Raw genomic sequence first — 17,644 nt, forward strand, 5'->3', positions numbered from 1 at the left:
CTAACCTTGCTCAGCCCTCAGAGATCCTCAACAGGGGGCAGTGGATGCCCTGAGTAGCAAACATTTCTCAGCTACCCGCACTTTGATCAGCTTTTAGGCTATATCCGGATGAAAAGGGGTAGGGCGGCAGTGAGATAACTGTAGGATGGTTCTTGTTATTGTGTGCTTGATGATAGGACTAATTTAAATGTATTTGTATGCTTATGTGTATTTTTACATGTTTTTTTAGTAGAGTAGTGTGTTTGCAAGTGTGATTTATTTATGTATTTATTATGAAGTGTATTCTGTCTGTATTCAGTCTGTTTTTAGGTCTTTGTATACGCTTTTAGCTTTCTACCTCTCCTGCACAAGCTTTTGTTTTATTTAATGTGATGTATATGAGAATATGTATCTAAAAGTGTCTTTGTATATAAGTGAATGCTTTGTGTACATATGATGTCTTTTATAAGAGTTGTGTTTCTTAATGTGCAAACAAATAAAAAAGTGCAGCAATTCCTTTTATTTTTTAAGACATTTAGCCCTCATAAACACATCAGAATCAGAATCAGAATATGACCGCATTAAATTAACATTGAAGATACCAACTTCTCACACACAAATACACATCTGGAGAAAAAGCAGAGCTGGTGGCCAAAATAAAAAGTCACTAAAAATGCTTCCACCACCTACAGATGTGATTTTTTTTTTTTGGTGGGAAATAAAACAACTGCAATGAAGTCTGAACACTGACTTTGTCCACACGAGGGCAGCAGAGGTTTATTTTACACAGCACTGCAGCTGCTGGTGTGAAGGAAGATATATAATAGAAAATGTAATATGCCAGGGCAGAATGTGAGTGTGCTGTTCTATATTGTAGAACAGAAATTGGTAGAATATGTCTACATTAAATTAAGATCATAAAATGACTTCGGATTGGCGTTAGGGTGTGGTACTGTGTCTGACGGCTGCAGCAACGTCTCTATCAATCATTTTAAAGATTTTTGTCAGTGAAGTCAAAGTCCAGCAGGGGGCGGCAACGCTTCACATCACAGATCTCAGCGGGAAGCCAAACCGAGACACTGCAGCCGTTTGCAGCAGCCAACGTGAAACAATTTTGACAGTGAGGGTTGTGAAGCGGGACTTTCAAAATAATACCCATGTTAACAAATTTAGATAGCAATAGCAAATTGACAGTGGGTTCCAAAGATAAAAAAGGGAAAAATGATCCATAAGGAAGAACCCCAACAAAGCCCATTTTAATTGTTTTTTCTAAATTTCTAAAAGGCTATAAATGGAGAAGCAATGCCATGTGTTTAAAGCAGCGTCCCATTTTGCCATGGACGTTTTGTGAGACAAAGGATCCCTGGGCGCGATATACTTTTTCCCACTATGGCCACGCCAAGGCCCGCCCTTCAATAGCTACTATTGGCCAGGCGTATATGCTTACGGTAAGGCAACGTAACCTGATTTGTACAGGTCCTATCCTCTGACCAATCGGCTATTCTAACCTTAAGAGGTGAAATGCCTAACCCCAACCAATCAAGCTGCTTCGTAGGGCGGGTCTTGGCGTGGCCATAGTGGGATTCGTAGGTAATTTTGCCCCCTGGGCAGAGACATATAAAACGGCCGCTCTGATAAAACTTTGAGGTGACAGAACTCTGTTCTGCATGAGTCATGAAAAGGGATTGTACATGACATTCAAATGATGCAGATTTTGCAAATGTGTTTTCTTGAAACGATTGTCGCTTTTTATTTGGTTTGAATCATTTCAAGCTGCTCCTTGTTTATTTCCATCAGCTGGTGTGGATGCTAAAATGTAGCTTTAGCCTAAATGAGGAAGAATCGGAAGAATTGATGCTGTGTGCGTTCTGTGTACATGCATTTATTTTGAAGGTCGACTTCCGTTTTCACCCGTGCCTTTCTCGCGAACTTGACGCGCCTCCAACAGCACAAGAAGCACTTTGTCTCGGCGGAGGGTGAGTTGACAGGCGAAAGAGGGGGATGTAGAGGGAGACTGAATTGGACTGGCCCGGTTCACTTCCACCGCAGACACCGCAGCAGGACGAGGACAGGAGTCCCGAGGAGAGGACCAGAAGGCGGGAGAAAGAGCATCAACTTGGACCGGATCGGGGACCCTCGGGGACCCTCGGAGGATTGGGATACAGAGGGGCGCCACTGGGCGGGGAGGGGGCCCGCATGATTCCTCACGATCAGGCTGTTATGATGGTGGTGATGCACCGAGAGCAGAGCAGAGGATTCCTGCAGAGCCCGACACATTGCACCACAACCCCGCAACCCAGTGTGACCTTCTGCAGGGTTAGACGCTTCTGCTTCTCTCCTCACCATCATAGCCTCATCAACACAAAACCGGATTTCCAAACCAAAGCTTGACCCAAACAACCGGGTAACGCTAACAGTGTACCCTGCAAGCTCCATTCATTCTCCACCCCGTTTGCGGGGTGAGACGGGGATTCCAATCTCGACGGAGAGATTAGCTTTGAACCGAGGCTGCCTTTTACAGCACTGGATGTTTTGAGCCGTGCAAACAGACAAGAGGAGGAAAGATGTTGGTGCGATGCTACCGGGCAAAGCTGTCGGTGTGGGCCGCTCTGTGCGTGCTGGTGCTCTGCTGGTTTTACATTTTCCCCGGCTACAGACTCCCCCGCGATAAAGAAATAGTTGAGGAGGTGCTGAGGCAGGGGGAAGTATGGCAGAAGAACCAGACGGGCATTGATGTATACAGGTTAGTCTCAGGTCTCACATGTCTTTCCATTTGTTTAAAACAGTGTTTCCCAAAGTGCGGCCCGCGGTCCCCCCAGATTTCCCTTTTTGCCGCTGATTGTTTTACCCTGTATCCACTACAGAGCGTACATGGGGTTCTCTTTGAGTGCCTGTGACCTCCTTTGTCTTCATTTCATTTGGAGTCCCATATGGGCATAATGTCATTATGATTAACTGTAATATATACCCAAATGGAAAGTAGTTTATATTAGTATTGTATAAAATCCCACAATTCTGCACAAAAAACAACTGTAATTCTACAAAAAAAAAAAAAAAAAAAACATTCTTAGGTTTGAATCTGTCAAAACTGTTAAAGATATCCTAAAGATTACAACTACAAAACCACAGGAGATACAAACATCATAAACACTCCTTATTTACAGTAACATTAGTAGCCTACCACAGACACCGTGTGGGTCTTTCATTTAGATTAGACTAGATTTTAAAAGCAAACCAGATCAACAGGGCATGTTAGTCACCCTGTGGTAGCCTTGTTTAAACCTCAGTCAGTTGAGAATATTGTGCAGACAATTCTCCAAGGCAAAGGCGATAAGGATACTCAGAGAAGGTGACACCTGCCGAGCAGCAGACAGGGCCTACAGGGAGGATGTGATGCTCACTTGGGGCTGTAGCTTTAAAGCCATGGAGCTTTTTAAAGACCTCTGTTTGGTAAAGTTTTGCCCAACGGATTATTTTAATTTATCAGTTGAAAGAGTGAAAAAGCTGAGGACAGTCCCCACTTTTGAACATCCATTTCATGTTATTGAATCTTGATATCCTTAAAACTCCAGACGTATATAACCTAAATAATGTGATCATTTCCTCTGATGTACAGCATTTGACCTCACACACTGGTTCTTTGTCTTGTCATATTAACACACATCCAACTCTGGCTGTCTCTTGGCAAATAATTAAGCAATTGTTGTAGCCTGTCTTTTATCAGAATCCCAGCTGTCCTGTTGAATACAATTTGTGTCTAAGTATCCAGATATCGCCAGAGACCAGACTTTATTATTCCCCACATCCTGTCTGCACAGGAAGTTGCTGACAGAGTGCTGCGATCCGCGGAGGATGTTTGCAGTGACCAAGGAGAACTCGCCGATGGGCAAGGTCCTGTGGTACGATGGCGAGTTTTACCACTCGCACACCGTCAACAATGAGACTTACCCACTCTTTGTGAAGGTATGTTACATAATAACCACAAATAGAAAAAGGGTTGTTTTCCCCTCAGAGAGCCACAGACTTCTTTGCCAGAAGACACATGACTGTGAGACAGGCAACTGTGTTATTGAAAAGACCCGATGATGGAAAGTGATTTTGCTCCCACTCAGCGCCATACGACACTGCTGTGGGGGCTGTGGGTTTTAACGTGGGTCCTTGTTGATCGATGGAGGCGGGGAGGTGGGCAGTGGAGCAGATAGACACCCTCTGAAGGAGAGAGGGTTACTGGTATAGTGTTCTGCAGTGTGATGGGAGTCAATATTAAGACATGGAAGCCGGTTAGAGTAACGAGACAGTTATAGACAGTTAAAAGCAAGGATGAAAGTAAGCTATTCCATCTTAGTCTTTCACTTTCATATTATTCACTAGGATGTGCATCCTTCACTTTTCTTTCTTGCTTCTATACTGACAGGATGTGTTACAGTTGCAAAGATGCAGATGAGGACAAATCAGGCTCCTGCTTTGTGTTTACTGCTCAAGAGGATATGTCCTTTTGTGTTATATTTACACTTTGGTCGAAGATGGAGATGTTAAAACCATGAGTAAAATCTGGAGTAGGATGTGACTCAAGTGTTTCCCTCCCAAGTTATTTCCCATTTCTTTTCCATGTCGAGAATGTAGAATTGTGCAAACATGGACAGTGTTTCCCACAGATTAAAAAGCAATTTGTTGCGCAAGGATGGGGGCGTGGGGTGGGGTGGGGTGGGGAGGGTGGCTTGAGCAGCACTGGTTGAAGCCTGAAAATATTGTAAACAAATGAATAACATAACTAATTACACTGGTTGGACTGTTCAGCTCGGTTTCAGACTGATACCTCCGGTTAAGGCTGGTCCTCATCCTCAACACGTGTCTTTTTCAGTCACGGAAAATACTTTTCAATACTCATCTCGATTGAAGCAGCAAACATTCAGTGTAAGAGTAAAAAAATGACATAACATTATTTATAATAAGTTTATTTGATTCACAGCTGCTACATTTAGTGTTTTGACCTCGACAACCCAACTGCATTTTACCGCAAACTTCCGACTAGTTAACTTTCTAAAGCAGGTGCAATCGCTTGTTTGCTAAGAGTCGGGTCGGGACTCCAACATTAACACACTGACAACATTGTATTCAGAATATAAAATATTTTTATAGCACTTTTTAATGTGTGATTGTGTAAAGGTGTTCACGAGATACCAACCTTTCGTGAACTTCTGAATTTTGCCAGCCGTCTTCTCTCATTTTCATGGAGACAGATGCTGTGTGCACAGAGGGGAGGGGCTGTGTGTGTGTGTGTGTGTGTGTGTGTGTGTGTAGCCTATGTGAGAGAGACGTGAGTGACCGAGAGACAGAGGAGAGCAGGGAAAGGAAATGCAGCTGAACGAATACGCTGCGTGTTTTAAATAGCGTTAAAAAAATATATATAATATGTAAAACGTAATATGTGGCGGCCGATGTTGATTGTGTGGCGCACCGCCACAAATTAGTCTATGTGTGGGAAACACTGATGGACTTAGAGTGTGTATTTATGCCTCTGTGGATGTGTATCTGTATCCATATAAGGGCTATTTTTACATAGCTTCATGCTTGTGTGTGGGTGCGCATGTGGATGAGGGTGTTTGTGCCTGGAAAAAGGAGTAAATGAGAACCTTTGGTGTAAGTGCTGTTGCCGTGGTTTTGTATCCAGGGGCAATACACCTCACTAATAATGAAGATTGGATCCCTATTACTGATGCCACAGATTTGTGGTCTAATATCCTGGTTGGTAAATGCGATGAATATGTGACCCTAATTTGCAGGCGTGAGCTGGGCATGTTCATTCATGAGGGATGGGGGAGGTGAGGGCGAATAAATGAAGAAATGAGAATATAAAGCGAGAATGGCCGAGCTGAACCACAGTGTGGGTGTGGGTGCATGAATATACTGCAATGGGTTTTAAATGTTTTTTTCACACTGTTTTATTGCTGGTAAGTGTTTATGCTGTGAAATGTCAATCGAGAAGATATGCAACTATTTTGATTATTTTTCAAGCAATAATGCCAAATATTTGCGCTTCCAGCTTTCTCAAATGTGAAGATGTGGTTCTTTTCTCTGTTTTATATGATTGTAAACTAAATATTTGGGGAATTTGGACTGCTGGTTGGAAAAAACAAGCATTTTGAAGACATCACCTTTTTTTTTTTTTTTTTCTTTACTGTTTTATGACATTTTATTGACAAAAGCGTTTAATTGATTAATAGAGAAAACAATCAACACATTCATTTGCCCATGAAAATTATCATTAATTGTGGCCCTAATCCATATTACACACAACAAAACATTTGAAAACATTTACATTTGAAAAGCTCAACAGCATTGTGTCTTCCCAGAAGTACTGTCCTGGTTTATTAATCTACATTATTAGGGTGCTGGTAGACTCTATGAAACAGATATGTCAAATCCTCATTAAATGAATCCGAACATATTTGTATGGCTCGACCCCGCTAGAGAAAAGCAGGATGATGATGCGTTTTATTTTAATTTGGGCGAACTGACCCTTTAAAATGAATCATAAAAAGTTATCCTTTACTAGTTTTATGCAGGACATCACTTTCCTTTCATACATTCCTTGTTCACACACAGGTTGAGTTATGTAAGCTAATCTTTTCACCGTGTTAAGTCACTACTCTATGTCACTGGGATGTAGCTGTTTTTTTATTGTTTTAGACTCCAGTGCATCACCCTTCCCAAGGTTAGCATGACACCCGGCTGCATTGTTCAACTTAGTGCTTGTGTGAGTCTCCATCTAACGATTGCATGGCCTATTTTTGGAGGCATGGTTGCACTTCCTCTATAAGCCTATATTGTGGCCAGTTGAAGAAGCACACGTACCAGTAACTAGTAGTTAGGTGGGATGGACAAAGCACAAGCTCACACACACACACACACACACACACACACACACACACACACACACACACACACTCTCTGCCTTTTCAACTACCAGTGCTGTGATTGCAGGTTTAACCACAGACAACCAGCCACACTATGCCAAGCTGGCAACAGCTACAGTATCTGGGCATCTGCCAGGGAATGTGCCAATTAGGGCTTTGACAGTTAATTGCTGGTTAGTTCAATGGCTCAAACAGAGCATCCATACATACAGTTCACTGGACTGTACAGTAGATTCCTATGATCTCTTCTTTTCTTTTCAACATCCTAAAAAGTTTGACAATTACACATACAAATCTGTAAGTACAACATATAGTTGTTCATCTACAAATTATGACAACTCATTCGCATGCACACTGAGGATCTGCTTTTCTCTCTATTATGAAAGTGACACTGAAAAACTAAACTATATGTCAAAACAGTAGCTGGTTCCAGCTTCTCTAATGTGAGATTTGCTGCTTTTCTCTGTTTTATATCATGGTAACTTGAATATCTTTTAACTTTGGGCTGTTGGTCAGACTGTCAGAAAAAACATGAATTATGATAGGGTACTGTTTCACCAATTCCTGGAATGTTATGGACGAATACATTTATGGAAAGAAGAATCAACATATTGAAATTAAATTAAAAACGATTGTTAGTTGCAGCCCTACATTAAAATGAACAACCCAAACCAAAATCGGTCAAGATTTGGGATTAATAACTTTCCAGAAATAGCTGGACCACGTGCTACTGTAATAAGTGTCCCCCTTTCAAACGTTCAGCCCAACTTGCTGGTTCCCCTCCCCTGCTTGATGTGCTGTTAGCAGGACATTGTCCTCTGACTCAACCCTCTGTCACGCTCTAAAAGAGACCCTGAGGCAAGGAGATGTATGTGTGTGTGTGTGTGTATTCTCAAGTGTGTGCACTCCAAGGGGAATAATGAGCACAATTGTTTCCACCATCCCGCGTAATCCATGCCTCTGACTTAAATGCAGCCAAGGCAAAAAGAAAGGACATCTTTGGCCCTTGCCTCATGAAGTGGTATTTGTGTTCTCTGTAACAACTTTAATACTATCCTATACAAGGCTTCAATTGAGATGCTGATAGGGCAGTGATTCCCAACCCAGGAGTTACTTGTACTTCTGCAGTTACCAGGTTGTATGCTGGAAAGATTGTGAAGTGGCTCAACTAATTACAGAAATACAAATTGATAAAAAAAAAAAATAAAAAAAAAAATACTAATACAGTATATCCACATATTACATCAGGTGTGACACCTGAACACCACATCTTGCGAGCGAGTGTGTAAAAAGTAGTTAGCAAGCTAGTAGAGAAGTCATAACAGTTAGCTAAACATGATGAAAAAACTTTTCTGTTAGCTAAAAGTAATAAATAAAAAGTTCAAATATTTAGCCAAAAGTATAGGAAACTGAGTAATATATAAACAGTTGAAATAGTTAGCTAAAAGTAATTGATAAAAACAGTTCCGTTCTCTAAAAGTAATGGAAAAGCAGTTAATGGTTAAATAATGTGTAGTTTAAAAGCAATTTAATTGAACACCTTTGGCAGGTTGTACAAAGGGGTGCTTAAGTTCAGGCTGCGGTGGTATGTTGGATAAAAAGGTTTAGGACCAGGCACAAACACTGTGCAGAGACAAAGGAAGTGACATTTACCAGACCACAGATTTGATTATTATCGAAGGGTAGGAGAAGATATATCAATTCAATCAGGAGAGACTTCATTGCAGATATGCAAACATTGATTAGTAAGTTATAAGTGCAAATTAAGTACATACATAAACTTTGGAGATTAGACTCCATTGTAAAAGGGGTATCTATACATTTCTAAGGTTTAGGAAAACCAAACATATCCCCCAATGGAGTCTAGACACTGGTGGTGGTGGTGACAAAAAACCCGTAGACCGGATGAAAACCAAAATGGAGCCGTCAGCCGGGAGGCGGGTCGCACTCTCATCTGAAAAGACAACTGACAGAAGCAGGAGAGAGAACAGATTTAAAACATGGTAGTCATGCTGTGATTGGCGTGAACATACGTGCCCGATTCTGATTGGTTTACAGAAACGTAACACCCACCACCCAGCTGATCAGTTAAAGAGGAGAGATAACGTAAATGAAGTCTTCCTGACAGAATTTACGCTGAGCTACATTTGTGTTTGTTTCCATCTTTGACATTCTATTTCTCTGAGAAATACTGTGGGTACATTTAGCTTTAAGTTCACATCTATGGTGCACATATCTTAAGTTGGTCTTGGAACATTGCAATATGCAGATCCAGTTAATTTGTTTTTGTTTACAGGCGTGAGGAAAAATGTTTTTTTGCATGGCAGTACATCCTTTTCTTTGCTGATATGTCTATTGTCTGTTTTTCATTAGAAAATGTACTATGTATAAATATAGACTTTTACCTTGATGCATATCCCAGAAACGGAATCTAATTCATAAACTGAATGACTTTGACTCACTTCATATCTCCACGCTGGTTTGTCTGTCAGCACAAGAGGCTGTGAAGGGAAATTAGCAGTAGGCCGAGGTCCTGTGCATAGCTGAACACAGGGTGACCATTTTTGTGCATGTGTGTATGTGGCTTTGTGTGTTAATGTCCAGGTGCTTGTGTGTACGCTAACAGAGCTGCATGTTTCCTTCTGCCCAGGGCAACCCTCTGCAGCTGCCCCTGAAGAAGTGTGCGGTGGTGGGCAACGGTGGCATTCTCCGACACAGCAAATGTGGACAGGACATTGACCAGGCCGACTTCATCATGCGGTGAGACACAAGGCACTCTGCGGGGCTGTTAGTGCAGGCGTGTGCATTGTATATGACTGCTTCACTGCTCCTCCAAATGTGAATCGCCCGTGCCCAAGAGAGTAGCCAAATACCCTCAGCCATAAGTGAAAATGAGTGCTGGTGTCAACTGTAGGCAAGACAGAGAAAGACAGAGACAAAAAAAATGGGTCACAGCGAGGGCAAGAGAGAAAAAGAGGTTAGGCGTGAGTCAGCGACTAGGAAAACACTAAGATGAGGGAGGCGATGAGCAGAAATGCATTAAGCAGAATAAAACTGGTGGAGCAAAATAAAAAGGACACTCGAAAACAAACTTGATGCTGGAATAGGGACATGTGAGATGACGGGGACTTTGGTGGAATCACACAAGGAGAATAATTGAGATAAAGGTGTTTTTCTAAGTAATCAAAGAGATGCATTTGTATTTGTTTTGATTGAGGAAGAAACCTCAAAAGGAAGCTGTAATCCTCCTTTAAAATGTAACAACTACTCCAGAGAGTTGAAGCAAAACGAGTTGAAGAGAGAGAGCTAATGTTTTGTTAAATTTACACCTTGAGCAGAAGGAAAAATGCATGACGTTTAAACTTCAACTCAAACAGAAGGCTCTTTTAGAGCACCAGGGAAGAATATCTCTTGACACTAACAGGGAGCATCTGATAGTGGATTTTATATCTGTCAATGACTGAAGGGTCTTAAACCAGTAGCAAAAATACAGCTTTATTCAGATTATGTTTTTATTATTTTAAATCTGCCTATCTGCACTTCCAGAACCGTAAGCATGAAACCCCAGTGACAATTAAAAAAAAAGTTCAAACAAGATTGCTGTGTCCTCCACAATGTTGACTAAAAAAAGAGAAAGGCAGTGTTACTTCAGGCAATTCTCCTATGACTGAAAGTAAGAAGAAAAATAATATGGAGCCACAGATGGCTGGACGATGCAGACAATATGCTGTCTGTTCTGCCATGAAGATCAGTTTTATTTTACAGCCATCTCAGTCACAAGCCACAACATGCATAATACTACTCCTGTAATATTTAAACAAGCTCACTTTATTATAGTTTATAACAGATCTTTTGACAGCAGCCATGGAGAAAATCTGACCTTAAAACTGCTCAAACAGCCGACCAAAATTTCGAACACGCCAGATGTTCATCTAATCGTCCGAGAGCAAGAATGTTGAATGTTACGAAATGAATGAGGGATCGTGCCAGAACTGGACTTCACATCACAACCTTAGCAGGCAGACGGTTACTTTGCATTACCAGCAACAGCAATTTCCACCTCTAGACCCTCTGCACCATTACCAAACTGTCAGTACAATCAGGAGTTGATGTGGTTGACCATGTTTGCTACCAGCCCTCAAAAGAGCAAACCCACTGATAATATATAAAGATTCTCCAAGCATCTGAGTACCTCTTTGGTACAAAGTATAAGAAAGTGTATCCTCAAACGCGCACTTGAATATGTGTCCTGCGAATTTATTGGCAAAAATTAGCACCTTAAAATTGCTTTGATGTACAGACAGCACTCTGGATAAGAGAAAAATATGTATTTTCAATAAGTGCAATTCACTCTAAGCCTAACAAGTCCCAACCCATCTGGTAACACTGAATTCCAGGAGCACCTAGGTAGCTGAGTGGTCACAGCGCATGCCATGCCACCGCAACGTTCAGGGTTTGATTAAACCAACAGAATTCCATTTTGGGGTCAAATATTTGATAAGCTGAGTCTGAAATGGACTGTTTGAATAAGATAATGTTACCAGCCAGGAAACATCACTGTAAGTAATGCATGGTAGAGATAAGAAAATGGCTGGTCATCATATATATTTCTGTCAAACTATGAAATAGCACTTTTAGGCCCCATCTACACATTAATCGACAGTAGTGGTTCAGGCAACTAGAATGAACTGACTGGAGATGGCCAGAAAAATGAAAACTGAAAGAAAGAGTCAAAAGATAGCAGAACAGTTACTTGAGATAGCTGAACCTAAACTATAGCGGGAGCTTATCAATAGTTTTGAAGCAAAGCAGGGCGGAGGGAGGAAACACTACAGCAAGGACACAATGGCAGTATTTAACATTCACAAAAAACAAAGAATCCTTTCCAGCTGTCCTTTATTTACTCCTTTCCATCTGCTGATCATAAACAGCTCTGATGTGATTAACCACATATGAGGCTTGCAGGAGGTAATTATTCCATAATTGTTGTAATTTACTCTACTAAACACATTATCTTGCAAACACGAAATGTAGGTTTAGGACGGTAATGTCGTCAATTTAAATTACCATTATTACTGAAGCTGAGACACTGTTTGTTGGTGACAGAGAGAAACTTGTCTTATATAAAATATCTTAATGTTTAACTAGTCATCACTGAAAAACAGGGTGTAAGTACAAAGGGACATTGTCACTCCAGTTATTAAAGATGTAAAATATGGCAACCATGTTGCCAGCTTTGTTGTGCAACCACTTCTCAGCCATGTCATTCCACTTTTAATAGATCTCCTACTGTTGCTGCCTGTAGTATTCAGGACTAACCTGAGTCATTAGCTCCATTACTTCACATTAATTAACGATCTTTGACATGCTGTTTCCATCGCAAACACAAAACCACGTGGGCAGGATATGTTGCTTCTCTGCTCGCTATCATAATCAGATCTTTTCAGGAGATAATGACTAAAATAAATCCTTTAACTGTTTATACTGTAAGTTCCTAATTAACTTTATATAAATCATAACCATGGGCACGATTTTGAAGATATTTTTTTGGGCATTTTAGGCCTTTATTTGTATAGGACAGCTGAAGACATGAAGGGGGAAGAGAGAGGGGGGGGAACAACATGCAGCAAAGTGCCGCAGGTCGGAGTCGAACCCGCGGCCGCTGCGTCGAGGAGTAAACCTCTATATATGGGTGTCTGCTCTACCAGGTGAGCTACCCAGGCGCCCATGGGCACAATTTTGTGTGTGTGAACTAGGGGTGTGAATCTTCACTGGTCTCACGATTCGAATCGATTCGATATCCCGACGCATCACGATGCGTCACCTCCTCAATATTATTATATATGTTATGTCTGTTAGGTCTGGACTCAAGAGCGGACACCGACTAGAAGGTTTGGGGTAGTAACGGGGTTTTAATGAATGCTCACCTGAACAGAAAATCTTGCAAAAAGGGAAGGTGGTAGTCCAATGGTCCAATGGTCGGAGGAGTGGAGGTAGGCGAGGCGGGCATGAAACACAGGGCTGGTGGAGTAGCAGGTAGCGTAGGTGACGTCGACTCCAAACGACTGCGCACAGAGAGACAAAAAGGGGTTAACACAGGGATATCTACAACAACAAAAGTTTCACTAGAATTACTAGGAGTTTTGGCCAAGAGTATGTTACCACGTGAGTGACTGAAACAAACTGGCGCTGGCTTCCTAGATCTCAGGAGTACTTGTGCTGGGGCTTGATTAGGACATCGCTTGCAGCTGCGCTGGAGAGCCAGGTGTCCTGGAGAAATCCACACTTGCGCACACACTCCCACACACACACACAGAACACCAAAAAAAGGAAACACTAATACATGAGTCACGGATAGGTCGTGACAATATATTGCTACACATGGTTTTCATCAACAGAGTCAAGCAGTCAGATATACAGTATATGAACTCCCCTTTTCATTGTATCTGCTCATAAAGAGACACTTCCTGAATGTAGCGGAGTTTGAACACAACAGACAAAAGGCAAACGACTGGAAAATCAACAAGTAACATCAGTAGGCAATAATCGATGCAATGATTCAACACCCCTAGTGTGAACTGTTAAATATACAGTGTGTGTTTTGTTCATTTAGGTGCAACCTTCCACCGCTTTCAAAGGAATATGTGGAGGATGTGGGAACCAGAACACACCTGGTTACAGCCAACCCCAGCATCATAGAGAAAAGGTAAGCAGTCAGAATCAATGCTGTTCTCAAACAAAACACTCATCAGTTGTGCAGAGATGTCATTAAAGGTGCAGTAGGTAAGTCTTATAAAACTAACCTTCTGTCATATTTGCTGAAACTGACCCTATGTTCCAGTAGAACTACATGAAGCAGGTCATTTAAAAAAAGGCACCACCTACAGCCTGTAGTGTGATTTGCAAAAATCCACAGCTCCCTGTTCAGATGCACCAATCAGGGCCAGGGGGAGTGTCTAACTGTGTGTCAATCACTGCTCATGCACACGCATTCATTCTCCCTTGTGGGGGGAGGGGCTTAGGAGACCGTTTTGGTCTTTAGCAGAAAGGGGGGAGGGACTGAGAAGTTGTCGATATTCAAATTGTTTGGCTAAGTCCTGGATCTTCACAATCCTATCTACGGCACCTTTAATATACAGAGTAAGTTTGAGCATACTAGAGCAGGGTTTTTCCTGACTCAGAATGGGGGGGGGTAATTACGCACAACAGTAAGCTTCGGTTTGCATACAGTAAAGGCAATGAGTCTGTGTTACCTTATTTGAAAGATATCTATGCATTTTCCTGTTATTTCTGATAATTTGATAAACAAAGATGTCTATTGTGCTTGAGTAAATGAAACCCCAATCAACAAACCTGCTTAAGAAAAATAATTAGTATTTAAATACCACCGTTAAAATCACCGGGAGAGTCCGACCCAGCCAGACTCTGGACGATAAAACTGAGATTAGCGCTCCTATTCAAGTTTATGCTCTGCTTTTCAACTGTTGTTTGGTAAATTGCTCTTAAACACAGTCGAAGAGGATTTTAATTGCTATTTCTTCTCTCAATTCTTAGCATTTTGGCACTGATTTTCCTTTGGTGCTGACTAAAACCTCTTTGGGGGGTGCCAAAAATTCACTCTATGCAGGAAAAACCCTGCTCCAGCGTACATAGCTAATGAGTTATGTTGTGGAATCAGTGTGGTGATTTGAGGATATGTACTGTGAGGTAGTGGGCAAGTGGCAGAACCCCTCATAGTGTTCCTGTGGTGTTACACAGGAAATCCGTTTCCTTTTTTTTAAGACAGGCAGGAAAGGAAAAAGGGAGCACACAGCTCTACAGATGAGTTGGCCAGACACAACATATAGAATAACTCCCATGCTTTATCTTTATCTCTCTGTCTCTCAGATTTCAGAACCTACTGTGGTCGAGAAAAGCTTTTGTGGAACGTATGAAGGTCTACGGCTCCAGCTACATCTACATGCCAGCGTTCTCTATGAAGCCTGGCACCGACCCGTCACTGCGGGCGTATTATGCCCTGGCGGACACCTCCTCCAACCTCACCATGCTCTTTGCCAACCCCGAATTCCTGCGCACGGTGGGAAAATTCTGGAAAGCCCGCGCCGTGCACGCCAAGCGCCTCTCCACGGGGCTCTTCCTGGTCAGCTTGGCCTTGGGGCTGTGTGAGGAAGTGACGGCCTACGGCTTCTGGCCGTTTTCCGTTGGCCTGGACGAGCAGCCGGTCAGCCACCATTACTACGACAACATCTTGCCCTATAAATGGTTCCACGCCATGCCTGAGGAGTTTGTCCAGCTCTGGCACCTGCACAAAAGCGGCACACTGCACATGAGAGTGGGACGCTGCCCCCCTCAAGAAGGAGGGAGTTAGAGCTTCTTGATGAGTGAAGGGACAGCTGTCAGTTGATGTGTAGCGGGCTACAGGAAGCAGATGAAAACATTTGGGGTGTTAAGTGGCAGGAAGTTGTTGTCATTACAAAAATGGGTGCAGATAGTTCCTCTGAGGAACCTCGGCACTGCACCTGTGTCTGAACACACTACTGCTGTCCCCCCCCCTTAGCTTATCCCTAATTATAATGAGAATGTCCTCCACCCAGACCAACAGCATCTGGGACAGAATGCACAGACACATGCAGCCAAACACACACACACACACACACACACACACATTCCCAAAACTTGTCATATCTCCTGACATTGATTGTGTGTGTGCATGGGTGCGTGTTTGTAGAAAGCCTCAGCTGAGACTGCTAGGGTGAAAGTGGGTGGAGTTGGATGGGTGGGGGATGTTTTTTAGTTTTTTGTAAGCTGACTACTGTATCTGACTGGGCAGCTGGACCAAACCCCCCTCTGGGTCTTTGTCAAACAGATAAAGAAGGGAGTGGAGGACCAGGGGGAATAATAAAAGGCACTGAAACACTGGCAAAATGCTAGGAACAAGGGAGAGATAATGGTGTCCTGGTACCTAGTAGCTTGAATAGGACTGAAATTGAATGGAGGAAAAAAAAAAGACTGGCAGGTGGGGAGACAGAGTGAAAGCTGGCTGGTATGTGTATGAAAGGATTTTTCTCTCTGCTTTTCTTCAACCGAGCGCTTGATTGGCATTCTCTGGTGCCAAATAGAGCTCTGTTCAGAGCAGGAGCTATTAGAAATGGAGTCTTAAGTACTGTATACCCCAGAATGTTTAGCCAAGTTGCATTTAAACCCTTCACTGGAAAGGGAAATTGAGTTGTGGTGTCCACGTATTGTTTTTGCAAAATGTGGTTTTCAGGAGTTAATGTGAATAATTTTTTAAAGGTTCATCAGTGGCCCTGAAGAGAAGGGAGAAAGCATTATCAACATTTGTAACCAGTAGGTACCTCACCTCGAAGTTGACATTGTTACCTGACCTATTTATATGATCCACTAAAAAACAGGCTTCTTAGGTAAAGAAAAAAAAAGTTGTCTTTTGGTATCCGTACTATACTTGCCAAGTGCCAAGCCAAGGGAACAGTGGTCTCTTTGATACCCACTCTCGCACTGTCCTTGTCCTCTCAAATGGCGAGACACTGATATAAAGTAAGGTAGTGACAGAAAAAGACTTGAGGACTCAATGTCCCAAAATGGCATTTTAACGGCTGGCTTTTTTTTCTTTAGATGCTGGACGCCTGCATCTGAGTACAGAAATAATTGAGCCTCTGTGCTGTGCTTCTTTTATAATTGTGATTTGTTGTTTTTTTTTAAAAAATTTGTGCACAAGGGAAAAACAACTCGCTTATGTAGAAGCCAACACGACAGACACGACAGTTGTGTGTTTTTTTTGTACTTGCAGATCTTGCTGATGAAAAATTTGAAATAATTTCTTTCTTTTAAAATTTTTTATTTAAAGGTGCTCTAAGCGATGTTGGGTGACGTTACTTCTTGTTGACGTTCGAAGTATTGTCAAACAAAACGAGGCTAGCTCGCCCCTCCCTCCTCCTCATCCCGTATCCTCCCCCTCCCTTCCGTTCTTTGTTATGTTTCGTGGTGCAGGTTGGCACAGTTTGTTTTTGTTGCTGTTTGTGGAGCCTGGGCTGTCTACAGAGACCACTTTTTTTTTTACAGTGTATTCAGGGGACAGGCAGCTAGCAGATAGTGAGGAGATGTTTGCTGTATGTGACAAAAAATGTTGTAGCCTAAAAAACGTGTGACATCGCTTAGAGCACCTTTAAGAGTGATAAATGTGACTGTGCCATATTGTCGATACCGCAACAAAAGGGCGACTCTGCATGGAAAGTGCATGGAGTGTACCGCAATCTTTGAAAATACTACTCAGACTACTCAAGATACAGAACATGTCGATAGTTTAGTGCTTTATGCTTTCATTTTACTGAAAACGGAATAAGGTCCAGTGCCTTTTGAGATGTATTAAGGCAAGAGGGATCATTCAAACGAGGGATATTTGTAATGCTGACCATGCTCTTAAATGTGTTTTTGATTTTCTTGGATCTGCAGATCAATCGATATGTGATAGTGACCCCTGCTATTGTGTAAAATTAAATCAAAGAAAGCTACATACTGCTGGACAAAGTGAAACAGAATCTAATAGTTTGCAGTCCAAATGCACATGTGGCATTCCGAGACTCGTACCTGATGAACACTTTAGATTCTTTTTACTTATTGTGATGTTTCTTATTTGCACCTTGTTTATTTTTTCTCTCCTGCCCAGTATTGTGAATGAGTGAGATGTGACAATGTATGAATTTTAAGTAAGCATGATGATTTTTAGATGT

The 17,644-nt window shown here is 42.0% G+C and overlaps 1 protein-coding gene across 2 annotated transcripts; it reads left to right on the forward strand.

The window, feature by feature from the left end:
* Positions 1–1,888: 1,888 nt before the first annotated feature.
* On the forward strand, positions 1,889–16,610 carry st8sia1 (ST8 alpha-N-acetyl-neuraminide alpha-2,8-sialyltransferase 1). 2 transcript variants are annotated; one of them, XM_035996163.1, is made up of 6 exons: positions 1,889–2,314; positions 2,358–2,722; positions 3,798–3,942; positions 9,547–9,656; positions 13,510–13,602; positions 14,784–16,610. In XM_035996163.1, exons 2-6 carry the CDS (start codon positions 2,544–2,546, stop codon positions 15,262–15,264), a joined length of 1,008 nt encoding a protein of 335 aa, XP_035852056.1. In that variant the 5' UTR covers positions 1,889–2,314; positions 2,358–2,543; the 3' UTR covers positions 15,265–16,610. The 2 variants fall into 2 exon arrangements, with proteins under 2 accessions (XP_035852056.1, XP_031169412.1); XM_031313552.2 differs by having other exon boundaries at positions 1,889–2,722.
* The last annotated feature ends 1,034 nt before the right edge of the window (positions 16,611–17,644 follow it).

Source organism: Sander lucioperca, chromosome 20 (assembly GCF_008315115.2).
Source record: "Sander lucioperca isolate FBNREF2018 chromosome 20, SLUC_FBN_1.2, whole genome shotgun sequence".
Lineage (NCBI taxonomy): Eukaryota > Metazoa > Chordata > Actinopteri > Perciformes > Percidae > Sander > Sander lucioperca.

Excerpts from the sequence above, each read along its gene's own strand:
- st8sia1 (XM_031313552.2), top strand. The coding sequence starts at position 2,544 with ATGTTGGTGCGATGCTACCGGGCAAAGCTGTCGGTGTGGGCCGCTCTG. Across the intron at positions 2,723-3,797 it reads ACGGGCATTGATGTATACAG|GAAGTTGCTGACAGAGTGCT; the intron begins GTTAGTCTCAGG and ends CTGTCTGCACAG. Across the intron at positions 3,943-9,546 it reads CTTACCCACTCTTTGTGAAG|GGCAACCCTCTGCAGCTGCC; the intron begins GTATGTTACATA and ends CCTTCTGCCCAG.